The following is a 13,547-nucleotide window of genomic DNA, read 5'->3' as shown; positions in this document are numbered from 1 at the left end:
GTCAGGGCCATGTGGGAGCTCTCACTCACAGCCCTTCCCGCCTGGGTCCCCTCCCATCACCACCACCACACACAGAAGGCCAGCAGCCCCGCGTGAGCAGGCCAGCCTCACCCCGGCGGCCACCCTGGGGGCAGAGGGCAGCCAGGAGGGGCGTGCGAGGTGCTGGGAACAAAGTGTCCTGAACTTCCCCAGTTCTCATTCGAGCTGGGCCCGACTACATTCCCGGCCATGTGGGCTCTTCCCTCAAGGTGCTCCAGCGACGCTGGGGGTGAGGGAGGGGGTCTCCCCCGGCCCCTGGTGTGCAGGCCTGTGCACGCAGGGCAGGCAGGGACTAAGACTTGATTGCCCGGAAGTCAAAGGAGACAGGGAGAAGCTCCAAGAAGTGCAAAGGCAACATGCTGTCTGTGTGTGTGCATGTGTGTATGTGTGTGTGTGTGTGTGTGTGTGTGTGTGTAAAGGGAAGAAGGGTTTCCCTGGAAATCTGTGTTTCCTGTTGGAGATGAGTCACGGGGGCACTGGACTGATGGTGGGGGCAGTACCTCGGGTGCAATGGGCGGGGGCGGGATGGGGGCGGAGCAGAGGACACACTTTCTATTTACCTGCTTTGAGAGACACATTTCCCGGGTACAGAGTGATTTGTTGTTTTTAGAAAAGGGGGCGGGAGGCCAGAAGAGTTTGGAACACTGGCTGTCGATCCCCCAATTCTGCCGACCTTTGGCTGCGGCTGACGCCTGCTCATAGGAGGACCTCCAGGGACGGAGACCCAGAGCCAGCGCCCCAAGAGGTGGGCTGGGAGGAGTGGGAGAAGCTGAGGCCCGCCCCCCTGTCATTCCCTCGGCGATGGCAGGAACAGCCTTCGGGGCTGGCAGGGAGGAGGCAGGCCCTGACAGGTGGGGCTCTCCGGATACCCCATCTGGCCCCAGGCTATCTGGGGGGAGCAGGTGGGAGCTACCCAAGCATGGGGGGCAAAAGGAGGTGGGAGAAGCTCACGGTACACAAAGGGGCTGGGAGGGAGGGAGGCCGGCAGCCTGGGCTACTGAGTTTGGGGCATCCAAACTTAGGGGGCTCGGGGGGGGGGCACAAACCAACAGGGGGGCTCAGGGAGTCTGGGAGGCCAGGAGGGAAGCGAGGGGGCTCAGGGGGCTGAGAGCTGAAACACCATCGCTGGGGGGCGAGGACGGCAGGAGGGGGATGGGGCCGCTGGGCCCTTTCCCAGGGGATGGACCTCCCCACTCGCCTCTCTGTAAACGGGGGCGCCAGGCCCGGAGGGGGTGCGCTGCTAAGGCGCTGCCACAGGTATGGAGAAAAGGAGGTGAAATGAGCCTTTGCCGGCCCTTTTAGGGGGCCTGGGGTCAGGAGTGCAGAATCCCCAGGCGCAAGCTCCCCTCCTTCCTACCACAGTGCCTGCGGGGAGCCGGAGGGGGTGCGAGGGGGTCGGAGGGTGGAGGGTGCAGGCCCCCGGCTAAGAAGAACCATCCTGAGCGGCCAGGCTGGGAACTGCAAAGTCCACACCCCAGTCTCCCCTCTGCTGAACGGGGGGCCGGGCCTCTGTGCAGACCCAGACAAGACAGCAGAACCCCAACTTGGCCACGCAGAGGGGCGGTCACTGGTCTTGGGTGTCCTGGCTGCTGAGCTCTGCTGGGGACCCTCGACACCCGGGACAAGGCCAGCCTGAACGTGTTTCTGATGCTTCCTCCCTCTAACCCGCCTCCTGGCTCTTCCGCTCGGGACCCCTCAGGCTGCTCCGAGGGTCGGCCAGGCCCCCCTCGTTCTGCAGGTCTGAGCTGACGGTTCGGGTCCTGACCCCGTCCACGTCCCCGCTGACCCCGCGCTGCCCAGGGGCGGTCTCCTTATCTCTGTCCCGCCGAGGCCTGCTCTCGCCAGGCGGATGTCGCCAAAGTAAACACGCCATAGAGAAGCCCGCGTTCCCGGGAGGAGGCTGGGGCCTCTTTGCCGCCCCCGTGTGAGCCGCAAGCCTCCGGGATTATTCCAGAAGCGCCGGCCAGCCCTGGGCGCTGCCTGACCACTGGGCCCACCAGCCTGCAGACACCGTGCTGCGGCGCGGCTCCGTGCCCCCAGCCCCAGCAGGGCTTTTGAGGGGAGGTCTGCGGGTCCCCCGTCACCGGCGGCGGGGGTGGGGGGGGGAAGTGTCCTGATGAGACTGGAATGCAAGCAGGGGCCAGAAGTCTCGCTCAGGCAGGCAATGCCCGGAGCCATGCAGCGTGTGAGGATGACAGACGGAGGGAGGACGAAGACTTCGCGGAAGAGGCGGCGCGTGCAGAAACTGAAGGCGGCGGGATCGGAGCTCCAGGCGGAGAACTGGAGAGAACTGAACATGCCCACTGGAACTGACCAGCCCTCTCCTATCTGCGACTCAGTGGACGTCTCCTGCTCGCTCGGAGCATGCGTCCACGGACCGCCCCGTCGGGAGAGCGGGTCCTACCCGGAGCCCGCATTGGCTGCTGCGGGTCACATGGGAGGGCTGGGGCGGGGCCGTTGCCCGGGGAGACGCCCACGGGGCGGGGCTATCCGCTATGCAGACAAGTGGGTCTTGGACCGCTAAGGGTGGCCTGCTCCACTCTTGGGCTGCCCTGTCCCTTCTTGGCCCACCCAGGAAGCGGTCACTCCAGCTGGGCAGTCGGGTGCCGGCCCCGGTGCGGGTCTCCAGAGCTCCAGTTCCCGGTAATTACCGCGATACCCTCCCAACGCCGCTGCCCGCCTGCCCAGAGCTAATCACAGGCTTGGTTTCCACTCTGCTCCTTTTTTTTTTTTTTTTTTGGTGGGAGGAGGGGGGATGTACACCTGGCATGATCAGGAATTACTCTTGGCTCTGTGCTCAGGGATCACTCCTGGCAGACTTGGAGGCACCATATGGGATGCTGGGGATCGAACTGGATCAGCCGCGTGCAGGCCTCCCGCCTACTATCACTCCGGCCCCTCCACTGCCACTTCTGTCTCCCCACTCAGACCCCAGCAAAATCTGCAGACCCGGGACTCGGCACCGCCCCCGCTGGGGTTTTGTTAACCCTCATTATAAACCTGGGAGCTGAGATCCATCTTGGTTTGTCAATAAGGAGTTGAAGCTGAGAAAGGCTGGACAAGGAACCTGAGGCCACACAGTTTAGTTAAAAACTCAATTCCTGCCTTGCACGCATTTGACCAGGGTTCAATCCCTGGCATCCTATACGATCCCCCAAGCACGGCTAGGAGTGATCCTTGAGCACAGAGCCAGGAATCAGTCCTGAGCACTGCCGTTTGGATGTGGCCCCAAACTCAAAACCAAAATCAAACCAGTTCTCCTCTGGTTCCAGTGCTCTGTTGACTTGCAGCCTGGGACTACTTCCAGCTGTGTGACCTCAGACAGGGCACTTAACCTCTCTGTGCTGTCATTTCCTTAAAGTAAAGTATGTCTAATGTCCATCTCAGGGGTCCTTGAGAAGATCAAAGAAGGCAATCAATAAAGTACTTAGAACTCTGATAAACACACTAATTGCAACTAGTATGGTCATTGGCTCATGGCCAATTCTCAGAATCTCTTTAACTCATTGAAACATTTTTATTCTAATTTAGCTTTACCTCATACCATACACTTGGCAGGTGGACATGAAGCCAATCCATGTTTGCAGGTCGCTGAGTGCCAAGTTAGAGGATCGTTCTTTCTCTTCCCACTTCTACTCCCCTCTCCTCCGCCCTTGTTTGTTTTGCTTAGGGGCCACACCAGATGATGCTCAGGGCTTACTCCTGGCACTCGGGGCCTCACTCCTAGTGGTGCTTGGAGGACCATATGGGATGCCGGGGATTGAACTCAGGTTGGCTGCGTGCAAGGCCACTGCCCTATCCACTGTGCAATCTCTCTGGCCCCAGCTCCATGCTTTCAGCTCTTTCCTATCTCTTTAATCGCCCTGTTCCCCCTGACCCCCAAGCCACTAAGTTAAATCTGGCCAATTCCCAGGGTTCTATTGAACATAAAGCACTGGTTGTCTCCCCACCCCCGTCCCTGCTCAGCTGTCCCCCAAACCCATCCCAAAAACGAGGGGAAGAGCCAGTTACAGGTGGAAACTCAGAAACCTAATTTCCATCGTAATTATGAGTCAAAGACTCGCATGTATTTCTCTACTGCTCCAGATTCTATTTATTGGATAATCCAGAAGGAAGGCACTGCCATAAGATCATGGTTATTGATTTTTCTTTTCCATAAAAAACAAACATTCCTTCTCTCCAGGCAGTAACACCCACAGCTGCTGTTCAGAGAGACGAAAAGCTTCCTTCCTCCCCGCCCCCCCAGGTCCAGTCAGCAAAGCCAGGAAATAAGTGTCAAGTCCAGAGGCTCCCCAGAGGCTGATGTGAATGGCCATCTCTCACCTACTGCCTGAGGGAGGGAGTCTCAGAGAGGGAGTCCCCCTCCCCCTGCCCCTCCCTTTTGTATCACCAACCGGCTGGGAATAAGAGGAGAATGACGTCCATGGGGAGCGAAGTGCCGGATTCTTCGCAATATTCCCATTAGAGAACCCCAGTCCCCACTGTCCAGCACGCAACCCCCCAAAGCCCTTCCCTCACGGCGACACTGAGTCTTGGGGGTCAGAGCAGGACACAGCAGGGGAGCCCGCCTTAGGCAGGGTCTGCCTGGTTAGGATCTTCTAAGTTCCATGCCCAGGACCAAACTGAAGGAGAAATTCGCCCCATCCAAGCTACCACTGGGGTCATGAGAAATGCTCAGAAAGGATTCTGCATGCCACAGATGCACCAACATGCCAGCTTTATGCCCCCTTCCACGGCACTGCAGCCAAACTCTACGAGATAGACAGATAGACTGTGGCTTTCTGTTGATGACACCGAAGAATTTTGGCCGCCTGCCCTGGTCAGCCTGGACAAATAGGGCACTTAGCTGTCAGGCACATCTTGGGAGATGAAAACAAAACAGAGAGAGAGAGAGAGAGAGAGAGAGAGAGAGAGAGAGAGAGAGAGAGAGAGAGAGAGAGAGAGCCCTGGGCACCCACAAACATTCAAGTTATCCTGACCAACAGGAGTGCGGGGGCGGGGGAGCCTGTGGTCCCGGCCTGAGCTGTCCCCCTTCTCCAGCCTCTCCAGCCCCCGAGTCATTTTCCAAGCTCGGCCACACTTGGCATTTCCTACATTCCTTCTCCCTGCTCAGACCCCTCCAGCTCGGCCTCTGCGGGGCGACAGCTGGGGGTGACGTGAGCCAAGGCAAGAGGCACCAGGAAGGGGGTGCGGGGGACAGGGACAGGGAGGGTGTCCGTGCTACCCAGAAGCTGTCGCAAAGGGAGGAAAGGGGTCCTCACTCTGCACCGCCCCAAGCCAGCGTCCCACTCCCCGCCCCTCACTCGATCTCTCAGTGCAACACACACACACACACACACACACACACACACACACAAAATGCCCCCCCAGTCCAGGGGCATCTCTTGCATCCGGCCCCTCTCGCGTTCCTTCCTCTCTCCCCTCTCCGGCCATCCCTAGCCCGGCCTCGTGGGCAGGGGCATCTCACGGATCGTGGCAGAGCCTCGCAGCGTCCAGCCCTTTGGCCCCGGCCCTCTCGCATGCGGGTCCCCAACCTCCCCGGGATCGCTCAGACCTCCGCACGGATCACTGCCCCTCGAGTCCCTCGGGATGTCCCCGCCGGGCATGCCCCGGGGTCCCCCAGTCCTCACCTGAGTCCTCTCGAAGCTCTCCCGCTCAGCCGCCTCCACGCCCGCGCCGACCGCGCGCCGGCTCAGCACCTTGGGCAGTGGGTTGGGCACCTGCTTTATGGAGCTGGCCATCCGGTCCATGTCGCCGCACGGAGCCGAGTCAGGGGCCCTCGGCCGCCCCGGGATCCCCACGGCGCCGCCCGCCCCGCCCTCCCCGCTGGGATCCGGCGCTAACGGGACGGCTCCCGCTCCTCATTGGCTGCGAACACTGCTACTCCCGAGGCTCCGCCCCTCCCAGAGGCTTCCCCGCCTGCCCTCCCACTCGGAGCCCCGCGGCGCGCCCCGCCCCTCTGGGACCTCGGGACCGCGAGGCGCGCCAGGACCGGCCCGCGGAGCTGTCCGTCACCGGCGGAGGCGGGGCGGGGGCGGGGAGGGGCGGGGCCTGGGCGGTGCGGGGCGGCCCTGACCTGCCCTCGCACGGCCCGCCCCCGACGGCCGGCCGCGCCGGCCCGCCCCGCCCCGCGCGCCTGCTGGGGGTTCCGCTAGGTCCCCGCGAGGTTCGCGGGGGTCAGGCTGGCCCCCGAGCGCGGACTGCCGCCGGGAATCGGTCCGCCTGGGAGTAGCCTATTTACTCCCTTCGGACCCGAGGCCGTGGGGGGTAGCCGAGTGGGCGGGCGGAGCCCCGGGCAGCGCTGCTCCTCTCCAGCGTCGGTCGGACCCGGGCGCCCTCGGTGGCGGCCCCGCCGCGCCTCTGCTCCCTCCCCGTCCGGAGTCGCTGGAACCAGTGCCGAGCCGGGAGCCCGGGCCGGGCTTGCGGGAGCCGCCCTGCGCCTCCTTTCCAAGCCTCGCATCATCGGGCGGGCCAGAACCGACTCGCTGCCGAGGAAGGATGCTGGAGAAAGAAGTCTTCCGTTACATACCCACTTCGGGGTATTTCAGAAACTGTCAGAACCGCAAGAAGGCATTCATGTTTGTTGTTGTGAGCCACGCCCGGCGGTCGGTCCTCGGGGCTTACTCCGGGCTCTGGTGCGCTGGGGACCCCATGTGGTGCTGGGGCTGGAACCCGGGTGGAGCGCCTTATCCACTGAACATCCCGGGCTTTTTTTTATTTTCACTAAGAGTTTTTAAGTTCACACGTCCAATAGAGAAAAGTTGGGGGATCCTTTGCAGGCATTGGGGGTTCTGGGATGTTGGCCGTCTGATTTGGGCATTGCCTGGATGGGGGGGAGTGGCTATCCGTGTGTGTGTGTGTGTGTGTGTGCTGGGAGGACTGAGGGCCTGGTGTGTGGGGTGTGTGTGTGTGTGTGTGTGTGTGTGTGTGTGTGTGTGTGTGTGTGTGTGTGCGCTGGGAGGACTGAGGGCCTGCACTAGAAAGTTATGTTTTGAGAAAGGTTAGAGGAAGGAGCTTGGACAAAAGGAAGGCGGGAAAGTGGGGTACCAGAAGAGTCTGGGGGGTTCTGGAGATGAAGGATTTAATGATAGGGGTGCCTTAAGGCTCCCCTTGTCTAGAAGGCAGCAATTTCACTAGAGTTTTGTTTTTGTGCCATACCTGGCTGTGCTCAGGACTGACTCCTGGCTCTGCACTCAGGGATGACTCTGGTGGGCTCAGGGGACTGTTAATGGGGTGCCAGGGATGGAACCCCGGGCAACCGCATGCAAGGCAGACACCCTCCCTGCTGTACTATTGCTCGGGCACCAACCTTGACTTAACTCGTACGTAGGGGGCAGACCCAGCCAGTGGCCCTCTGGCTTCACCAAGTAGGCTGCACCGTCCCCTGCGTTTCCATGTATTGAGTTGTAGAAGGGCGAAAAGGGTATCACAGACAAACACAGCAGGGGGGTGCAGGGGGGCGGCTGCTGGGTCCAGGAGAGGTGACATCAGTGACAGACCAGTGTCAGTGACCCGCAGGTAGGTGGCACCTGTGGGGACAGAGCTGCTGGGAAGGAGGCACAGGAGAAGCAGGAAGTGGCAGAGACCAGGAGGGGAGGGCGCAAGGAGGTGTATCTGCGCTGTCGGGAGGCAGCTAACATGTCCCTGAAGGTCCTTTTGGGGGGTTCAGGGGACTGTGGAGGTGTGTGGATCAGTGGTAGGAGGTGTGGGAGTGCCAGAGCCAGAGAGGGACCATGTGCCGAGGGGTCGAGTGGAACTAAAGGGATCGGCAGGGGCCGTGGGGGTAATACAGGAGTTAAGGCATCCGCCTTGCATGCTGCAGACCAGCAGACCTCTGGGGGCCCTCATGGGGACCCCTGAACACCTCCAGGGGGCGAGAGCACTGAGTCAGGAGGAGGCCAAAAAAACAAAGAGATGAATCATAAAGGTGCAAATCCACAGGCTTCCAGCAGGGGGTGCTCTTAGCAGCCCTAACCTTGAGGGGACATGGGGAGGGGCCATTCTGGACCCACTGGGAGCTCTGATTGTGGGTGGGAGGCACCTGACAAGCCCAGTGGCGACCCCAGTCTCCTCTCCAACCTGCTGATTTCCTACCTGTGCCCCTCGCTGGCCAAAGTCAGCTGGAAGCCGGAGGGCCAGGATGGCGGAACCCTTTCCCTCCTCACAGGATAGAGAGGAGGCTGGATTCGGGGGATCCCAGCAGGTTCCCAGCACAGCGGCTCACGGGCTGACTCCCCCAGGAGAAAGACAAGACTCCTTACCACCTCCAGGGGCCACGCCTGCCCCAGTCTCAACACAGCTCAAGACTGATGTGTTGTTGTTTAATTTGGGGGCCACACCCAGCGATGCTCAGGGGTACTCCAGGCAGTGCTCAAGGGACCCTATGGGATTCCGGGGATCGAACCCAGATCAGCTCATGCAAGGCAGATGCCCTCCCCTTTGTCCTATGGCTCCAGTCCTTCAGGCAAGTCTCATTCTCTCTCTCTCTCTCTCTCTCTCTCTCTCTTTCTCTCTCTCTCTCTCCCCCCCCCCCTTATGTTTTGGCTTTTTGAGTAACACCTGGTGATGCTCAGGGATCACTCCTGGCTCTGCCTTCAGGAATTACTTCTGGCAGAGCTCAGGGGACCCTATGGAATGCTGGCATTGAACCCAAGTTGGCTGCATGCAAGGCAAGTGCCCTCCCCGCTGTACTGTATTCCGGGCTCCTCAAGCAAGCCTGATTCTTGACCTTGCTCCCAGAGTTTATGACTACAATGAAAACAGGCTCTTTAAACAGGCATTAACAGATCAGCTTCCTGATATAATAAACCTCAGCTGGACCCAGAAATTGGTGGTTTGGAAGCACCCTGCAGAGAAAGGCTCAGCTGGGTTCCCTTCCTTGTGAAACTGGAGGGAGCTGGAAAAGGATTTTGCCTGCTGAAGAGCAAAGCCCTGGATGGGGTATCTATGTTGGGGCCGTCCCTGGAGTTCCCACCCCAAACGGAGGCCCTAGCTCCCTATCTCCTAAGGATGCTCTGTTCCTTTGGGGAATGTCGAGCTCTGGGAACCCCCCCGCTAGGAATCGTAAGTTCTCTTACCTGCCTCCACCCTCCCAAATAGGAATCGTAAGTGCTCTTACCCCCTCCACCCCCCCAAATTTGGAACACTTCACAAATTTGCATGTCATCCTTGTGCGGGGGCCATGCTAATCTCTGTATGGTTCCAATTTTAGTCTATGAGCTGCTAAGGCAGGCACAAATTCTGTCCCACTCCATACCGAGTTTGAATCCAGCCTGATTCAGCATCCTGAGAGGGGCTATCAAAAATTTCTCCTGGAACTCAGGGAAATGTGTTCATCGTTTTAATGCAATGGAATTCACATTGCACGGCATCGACATGAAGTGTACATGGATGAGTTTGACCTTCGTCGACAGCCACATGTTGGAAAGCAAAGCCACAAACAAGATGAACCTGGGGCCAGAGCAAGAGTCCAGCAGATAGAGGGCTGGCCTTGCACATGGGCTGGGATTCAGCCCCTGGTATGCCACAGGGACCCCTGAACCCCACTAGCAGGCATCCCTGAGCACAGATCCAGGCGTAAGCCCTGAGCACCGCCAAGTGTAACCCCAAACAAAGATGCTGAGCCCCTCACCTCTAAGGGCTCCTGATTGTAATCCATCCTCTTCTCAGCCCCAGGGCCAGAGCAGTCACAGGGCTGCTTCCTGCCACTGTCCTTTGGCTGCATTTTCTAGAATTTTACATAAATGAAATCATATGAAATGCTTTTCCCTCAAAGATTGGTTATTTTTTATTTTGAAACCTAGGTGTATGATACGTGTTAATCATTTATTGCTTTTTTTTTTTTTTTGCTTTTTGGGTCACACCCGCTGATGCACAAGGGTCACTCCTGGCTCTGCACTCAGGAATTACCCCTGGTGGTGCTCAGGGGACCATATGGGATGCCGGGGATCGAACCCGGGTCGGCCGCGTGCAAGGCAAATGCCCTACCCGCTGTGCTATCGCTCCGGCCCCGAGTTTTTAGTTTTTAAAAATATTTTTTTTTGGTGGGGGGAGGGTCACATCCATCAGTGCTCAGGGCTTACTTCTAGCTCTGTGCTCAGGGATATCTCCCAGCAGGGCTCAGGGGACCATATGGGGTGGCACGGATTGAAGCATGTTTGGCTGTGTGCAAGGCAAGTGCCATAACCCCTGTGCTATTTCTCCAACCCCGTTTGTCTCTTTTGTTTGTTTGCTTCTTTTGGGTGCTACACCTCATAGTTCCTAGGGTTTACTCCTGGCTCTACACTCAGGGATCACTTTTAGTAGAGCTCAGGGGAACCCTTTGGGATGCTGTGGACCAAATCTGGGTTGACTGCATACAAGGTAGGCACCTTACCCGCTTTACGATCGCTCCGGCCCCAAAAGCCATTGTATTTCTATATATCAGCAATTAACAATCAGAAATGGAAATGTTTTAAAAGCAATATTGTGTAAAATGGGCTGGAGTGATAGCACAATGGGTAGGGCATTTGCCTTGCACGTGGCTGACCCGGATTTGATTCCTGCGACCCTCTTGGAGAGCCCCGCAAGCTACTGACAGTATCTCACCCGCACGGCAGAGCCTGGCAAGCTACCGTGGCATATTCGATATGCCAAAAACAGTAACAAGAAGTCTCACAGTGGAGACGTTACTGGTGCCCACTGGAGCAAATAGATGAGCAACAGGATGACAGTGATACAGTGATTGTATAAAATGTCAAGTGCTGGCCCAGGGAGATGACTCACTAGGCTGTAGTACATTGTTTACATGCAGGATCCCTGGGCTTCACCCCGAGGACTGCGTGGTTCTCTGAGCATTACTAGTACTGAGTACCCCTGAGTAATGTTGGGTGTGACCCCCAAACAAATAAAAGTAAAATGATTAAAAATTCAAAAATAGGGATCAGGGCAATAGTTTGGTGGGAGGGCAGTTGCCTTGCATGTGGCTGACCCCAGTTCAATCCCCAGCACCCCAGATGGTCCCCTGAGACCACCAGGAGTTATCCCTGGGCACAGAGGCAGGAATGAACCCTGAACACTTTTAGGTGTGGCCCCCAAACAGACAAATAAATGTATATGTTAAACGGTAAAATAGTGCCAAGAAAACTTTCAGAAGACAAATCTAATGAAGAGATATACTATATTCATGAAAGAAAGCCTCCTGGAATGACTTATAAGTTCCGTGAAGTTCTGCTCAAAATTTCAGCAGCTCTTTTTGGTGAACTGCCAGCGTATTCTTTAGTGTATGTGGAAAGAAAAAGGATCTAGTGTGTTCACAGTGACTTTGGAAATAAAACTACATTACGAGAGCAAGCCTAATTCTGAAGCCTAATTTCTGAGAGTCCAGAAATGGACTCTCCCACAGATAGTCAATCATATTCCCCAAAGGATGCAAAGGAGTTTAAGAAGAAATATTTTTCAACGTATATATGTCAATGAGAATAGGCATTTTGGGGCTGGAGCGATAGCACAGCAGGTAGGGCGTTCGATTCCCAGCATCCCATATGGTCCCCTGAGCACTGCCAGGAGTAATTCCCTAGTGCATGAACCAGGAGTAACCCCTGTGCATTGCTGAGTGTGACCCAAAAAGCAAAAGAAAAAAAAATAGGCATTTTATTATATTGTATTAAATGCTTTTAATATTCTTATTTACATAGATCAAAATCACATAGTAATCACAAATGGACTCTTACTGATTTATTTTCTCATCATTCTGCTTGCCATTTCTTAAAATTTTACTGGAATAAGCAATATATAGTAAATTTATTATGTGCCAAAAGGGCAGGTTGGGATTGAGAGGGAAAGAGGGATATTTGTGGAGGGAAGGTCACACTGGTATTGTTGGAACACTAAATTCTTGAAACAACTGTATGATGGACAACTCTGCAAATCATGGTGTTTTTAATAAAAATCAATTTAAAAAATAAAAGTCACTAGACGAAAATAATTGTTTTCAACAATGGTACTAGAACTTAACTTAACCACATGCCAAAGCAATACAAAACTTAATCCTTCCCTCAGCCCATACACAAAGATCATAGAATTTAAGTGCATAAGTGAAGACTAAAAAATGCATAAAAGAGATGAAAATTGTAGGAACCCTAGTTTTGGCACAGATGTCTAAGTACAAGACTGAAAGCATCAATTGCATAGGGAAATAAAATCAATAGATAGCACCTCATCAATATTTAAAATGTTTGCTCTTAAAAAGACCACTATAAAAATGAAAAGGGAAAGAAAAAACTTGTGTCTAAAATATACCAATGACACAATTTTAAGTTGACCTGTTGGGGGGAGGGGGAAGCAGAATGATAATACACCGGGAGGGTACTTATGCCTTACACACAACTAACCTGGGTTCGATATTTAGCACCCCATATAGTCCCCCAAGCCCATCAGGAGTGGTTCCTGAACACAGAGCCAAGAATCAGCCCTGAAAACTGCTCTGTGTGTGTGTGTGTGTTTGTATGTGCGTGCGCCACCTCCCACCCCCACTTGGGATGGATTTTCAATGTTGGCTCAGAATAACTCCATCCAGTGTTCCAAGGCCACACCTGGTGATGCTCAGGGCTTACGCTGGCTCTGCACTCAGAGATCAGTCCTGGAGGGTGTGGTGCCATGGGTATTGTACCAGGTACCAGGGATCAAACTTGGGTCAACCCTATGCAGGAAAAGTGCCCTTTCCGCTGTACTATTGCTCTAGCCAGTTCTCTAGAACATAAATGTGCATTGCAGTGAGGTGAGAAGTCAGTGAAGAGAGAGAGAGAGTGAGTACAGTGGGTAGGTACAGAGTATAGGGTGTAGGGTGCTTGCCAACCCAGGTTCTATCCCCAGCACTGCTCAGGGTCCCTGGAGCCCACCCAGGAGTGGCCAGGTGTAAGCCCTGAGCACCATCAGGTGGCTGCAAAAACAAAACAACAGTCAGGTGGCTGCAAAAACAAAGCAACAACAACAAAAAACTAAATGAAAAGAAGCCAAATAGTAGCAGGGGACTGAACTGCTTCCAAATGGAGAAATCAAGACAAGATCTGGGCTCCATGAGCAGCTGGGGGGTGTGGGCTGCAGGGAGAAGGTTGGTGGTGGGGGTCAGGGGGATTCAAGGCCACAGGAGAGATGAAGAGGTTTCCTGAGATGCTACATCTCCTGAGAAGTGAGATGCATGTGGACATGTGATCCTGCGAGATGGGGTGGTAGGACTCAGAGAGAAGAAGAGAGGTGAGGAAAGGAGGGGAGAGGAGGGGAGAGGAAGGCAGAGGAGGGGAGGGGAGGGGAGAAGAGAGGAAGTGAGGAGAGGAGAGAAAGGTGCGGAGAGGAGGGAGAGGAGAAGAGAGGAGAGGAGAGAGAATGGAAGGAGAGGAGGGGAGAGGAGAGAAGAGGAAAGGAGAGGAGAGAAGAGAAGAGAAGAGAAGAGAAGAGAAGAGAAGAGAAGAGAAGAGAAGAGAAGAGAAGAGAAGAGAAGAGAAGAGAAGAGAAGAGAAGAGAAGAGAAGA

The 13,547-nt window shown here is 55.8% G+C and overlaps 1 protein-coding gene and 1 non-coding gene across 3 annotated transcripts in view; both read right to left on the bottom strand.

The window, feature by feature from the left end:
* HIP1 (huntingtin interacting protein 1) overlaps positions 1 to 5,841 on the bottom strand; it is an 88,895-nt gene extending 83,054 nt beyond the window's left edge. For both annotated transcript variants that reach the window (XM_055134695.1, XM_055134696.1), the window contains exon 1: positions 5,670 to 5,841. In XM_055134695.1, coding sequence (XP_054990670.1) covers positions 5,670 to 5,789 — 120 coding nt within the window. In that variant the 5' untranslated portion in view covers positions 5,790 to 5,841. The remainder of the gene's footprint in view (positions 1 to 5,669) is intronic.
* Positions 5,842 to 9,170: 3,329 nt separating this feature from the next.
* On the bottom strand, positions 9,171 to 9,274 carry LOC129404558 (U6 spliceosomal RNA). The gene has a single exon (XR_008629952.1). It is a non-coding gene; the product is annotated as a U6 spliceosomal RNA (small nuclear RNA).
* Between the last annotated feature and the right edge of the window lie 4,273 nt (positions 9,275 to 13,547).

This window comes from Sorex araneus, chromosome 4 (genome assembly GCF_027595985.1).
Source record: "Sorex araneus isolate mSorAra2 chromosome 4, mSorAra2.pri, whole genome shotgun sequence".
In the NCBI taxonomy this organism is placed as follows: Eukaryota; Metazoa; Chordata; class Mammalia; order Eulipotyphla; family Soricidae; genus Sorex; species Sorex araneus.
This window is presented reverse-complemented; position numbering and strand designations above follow the sequence as displayed.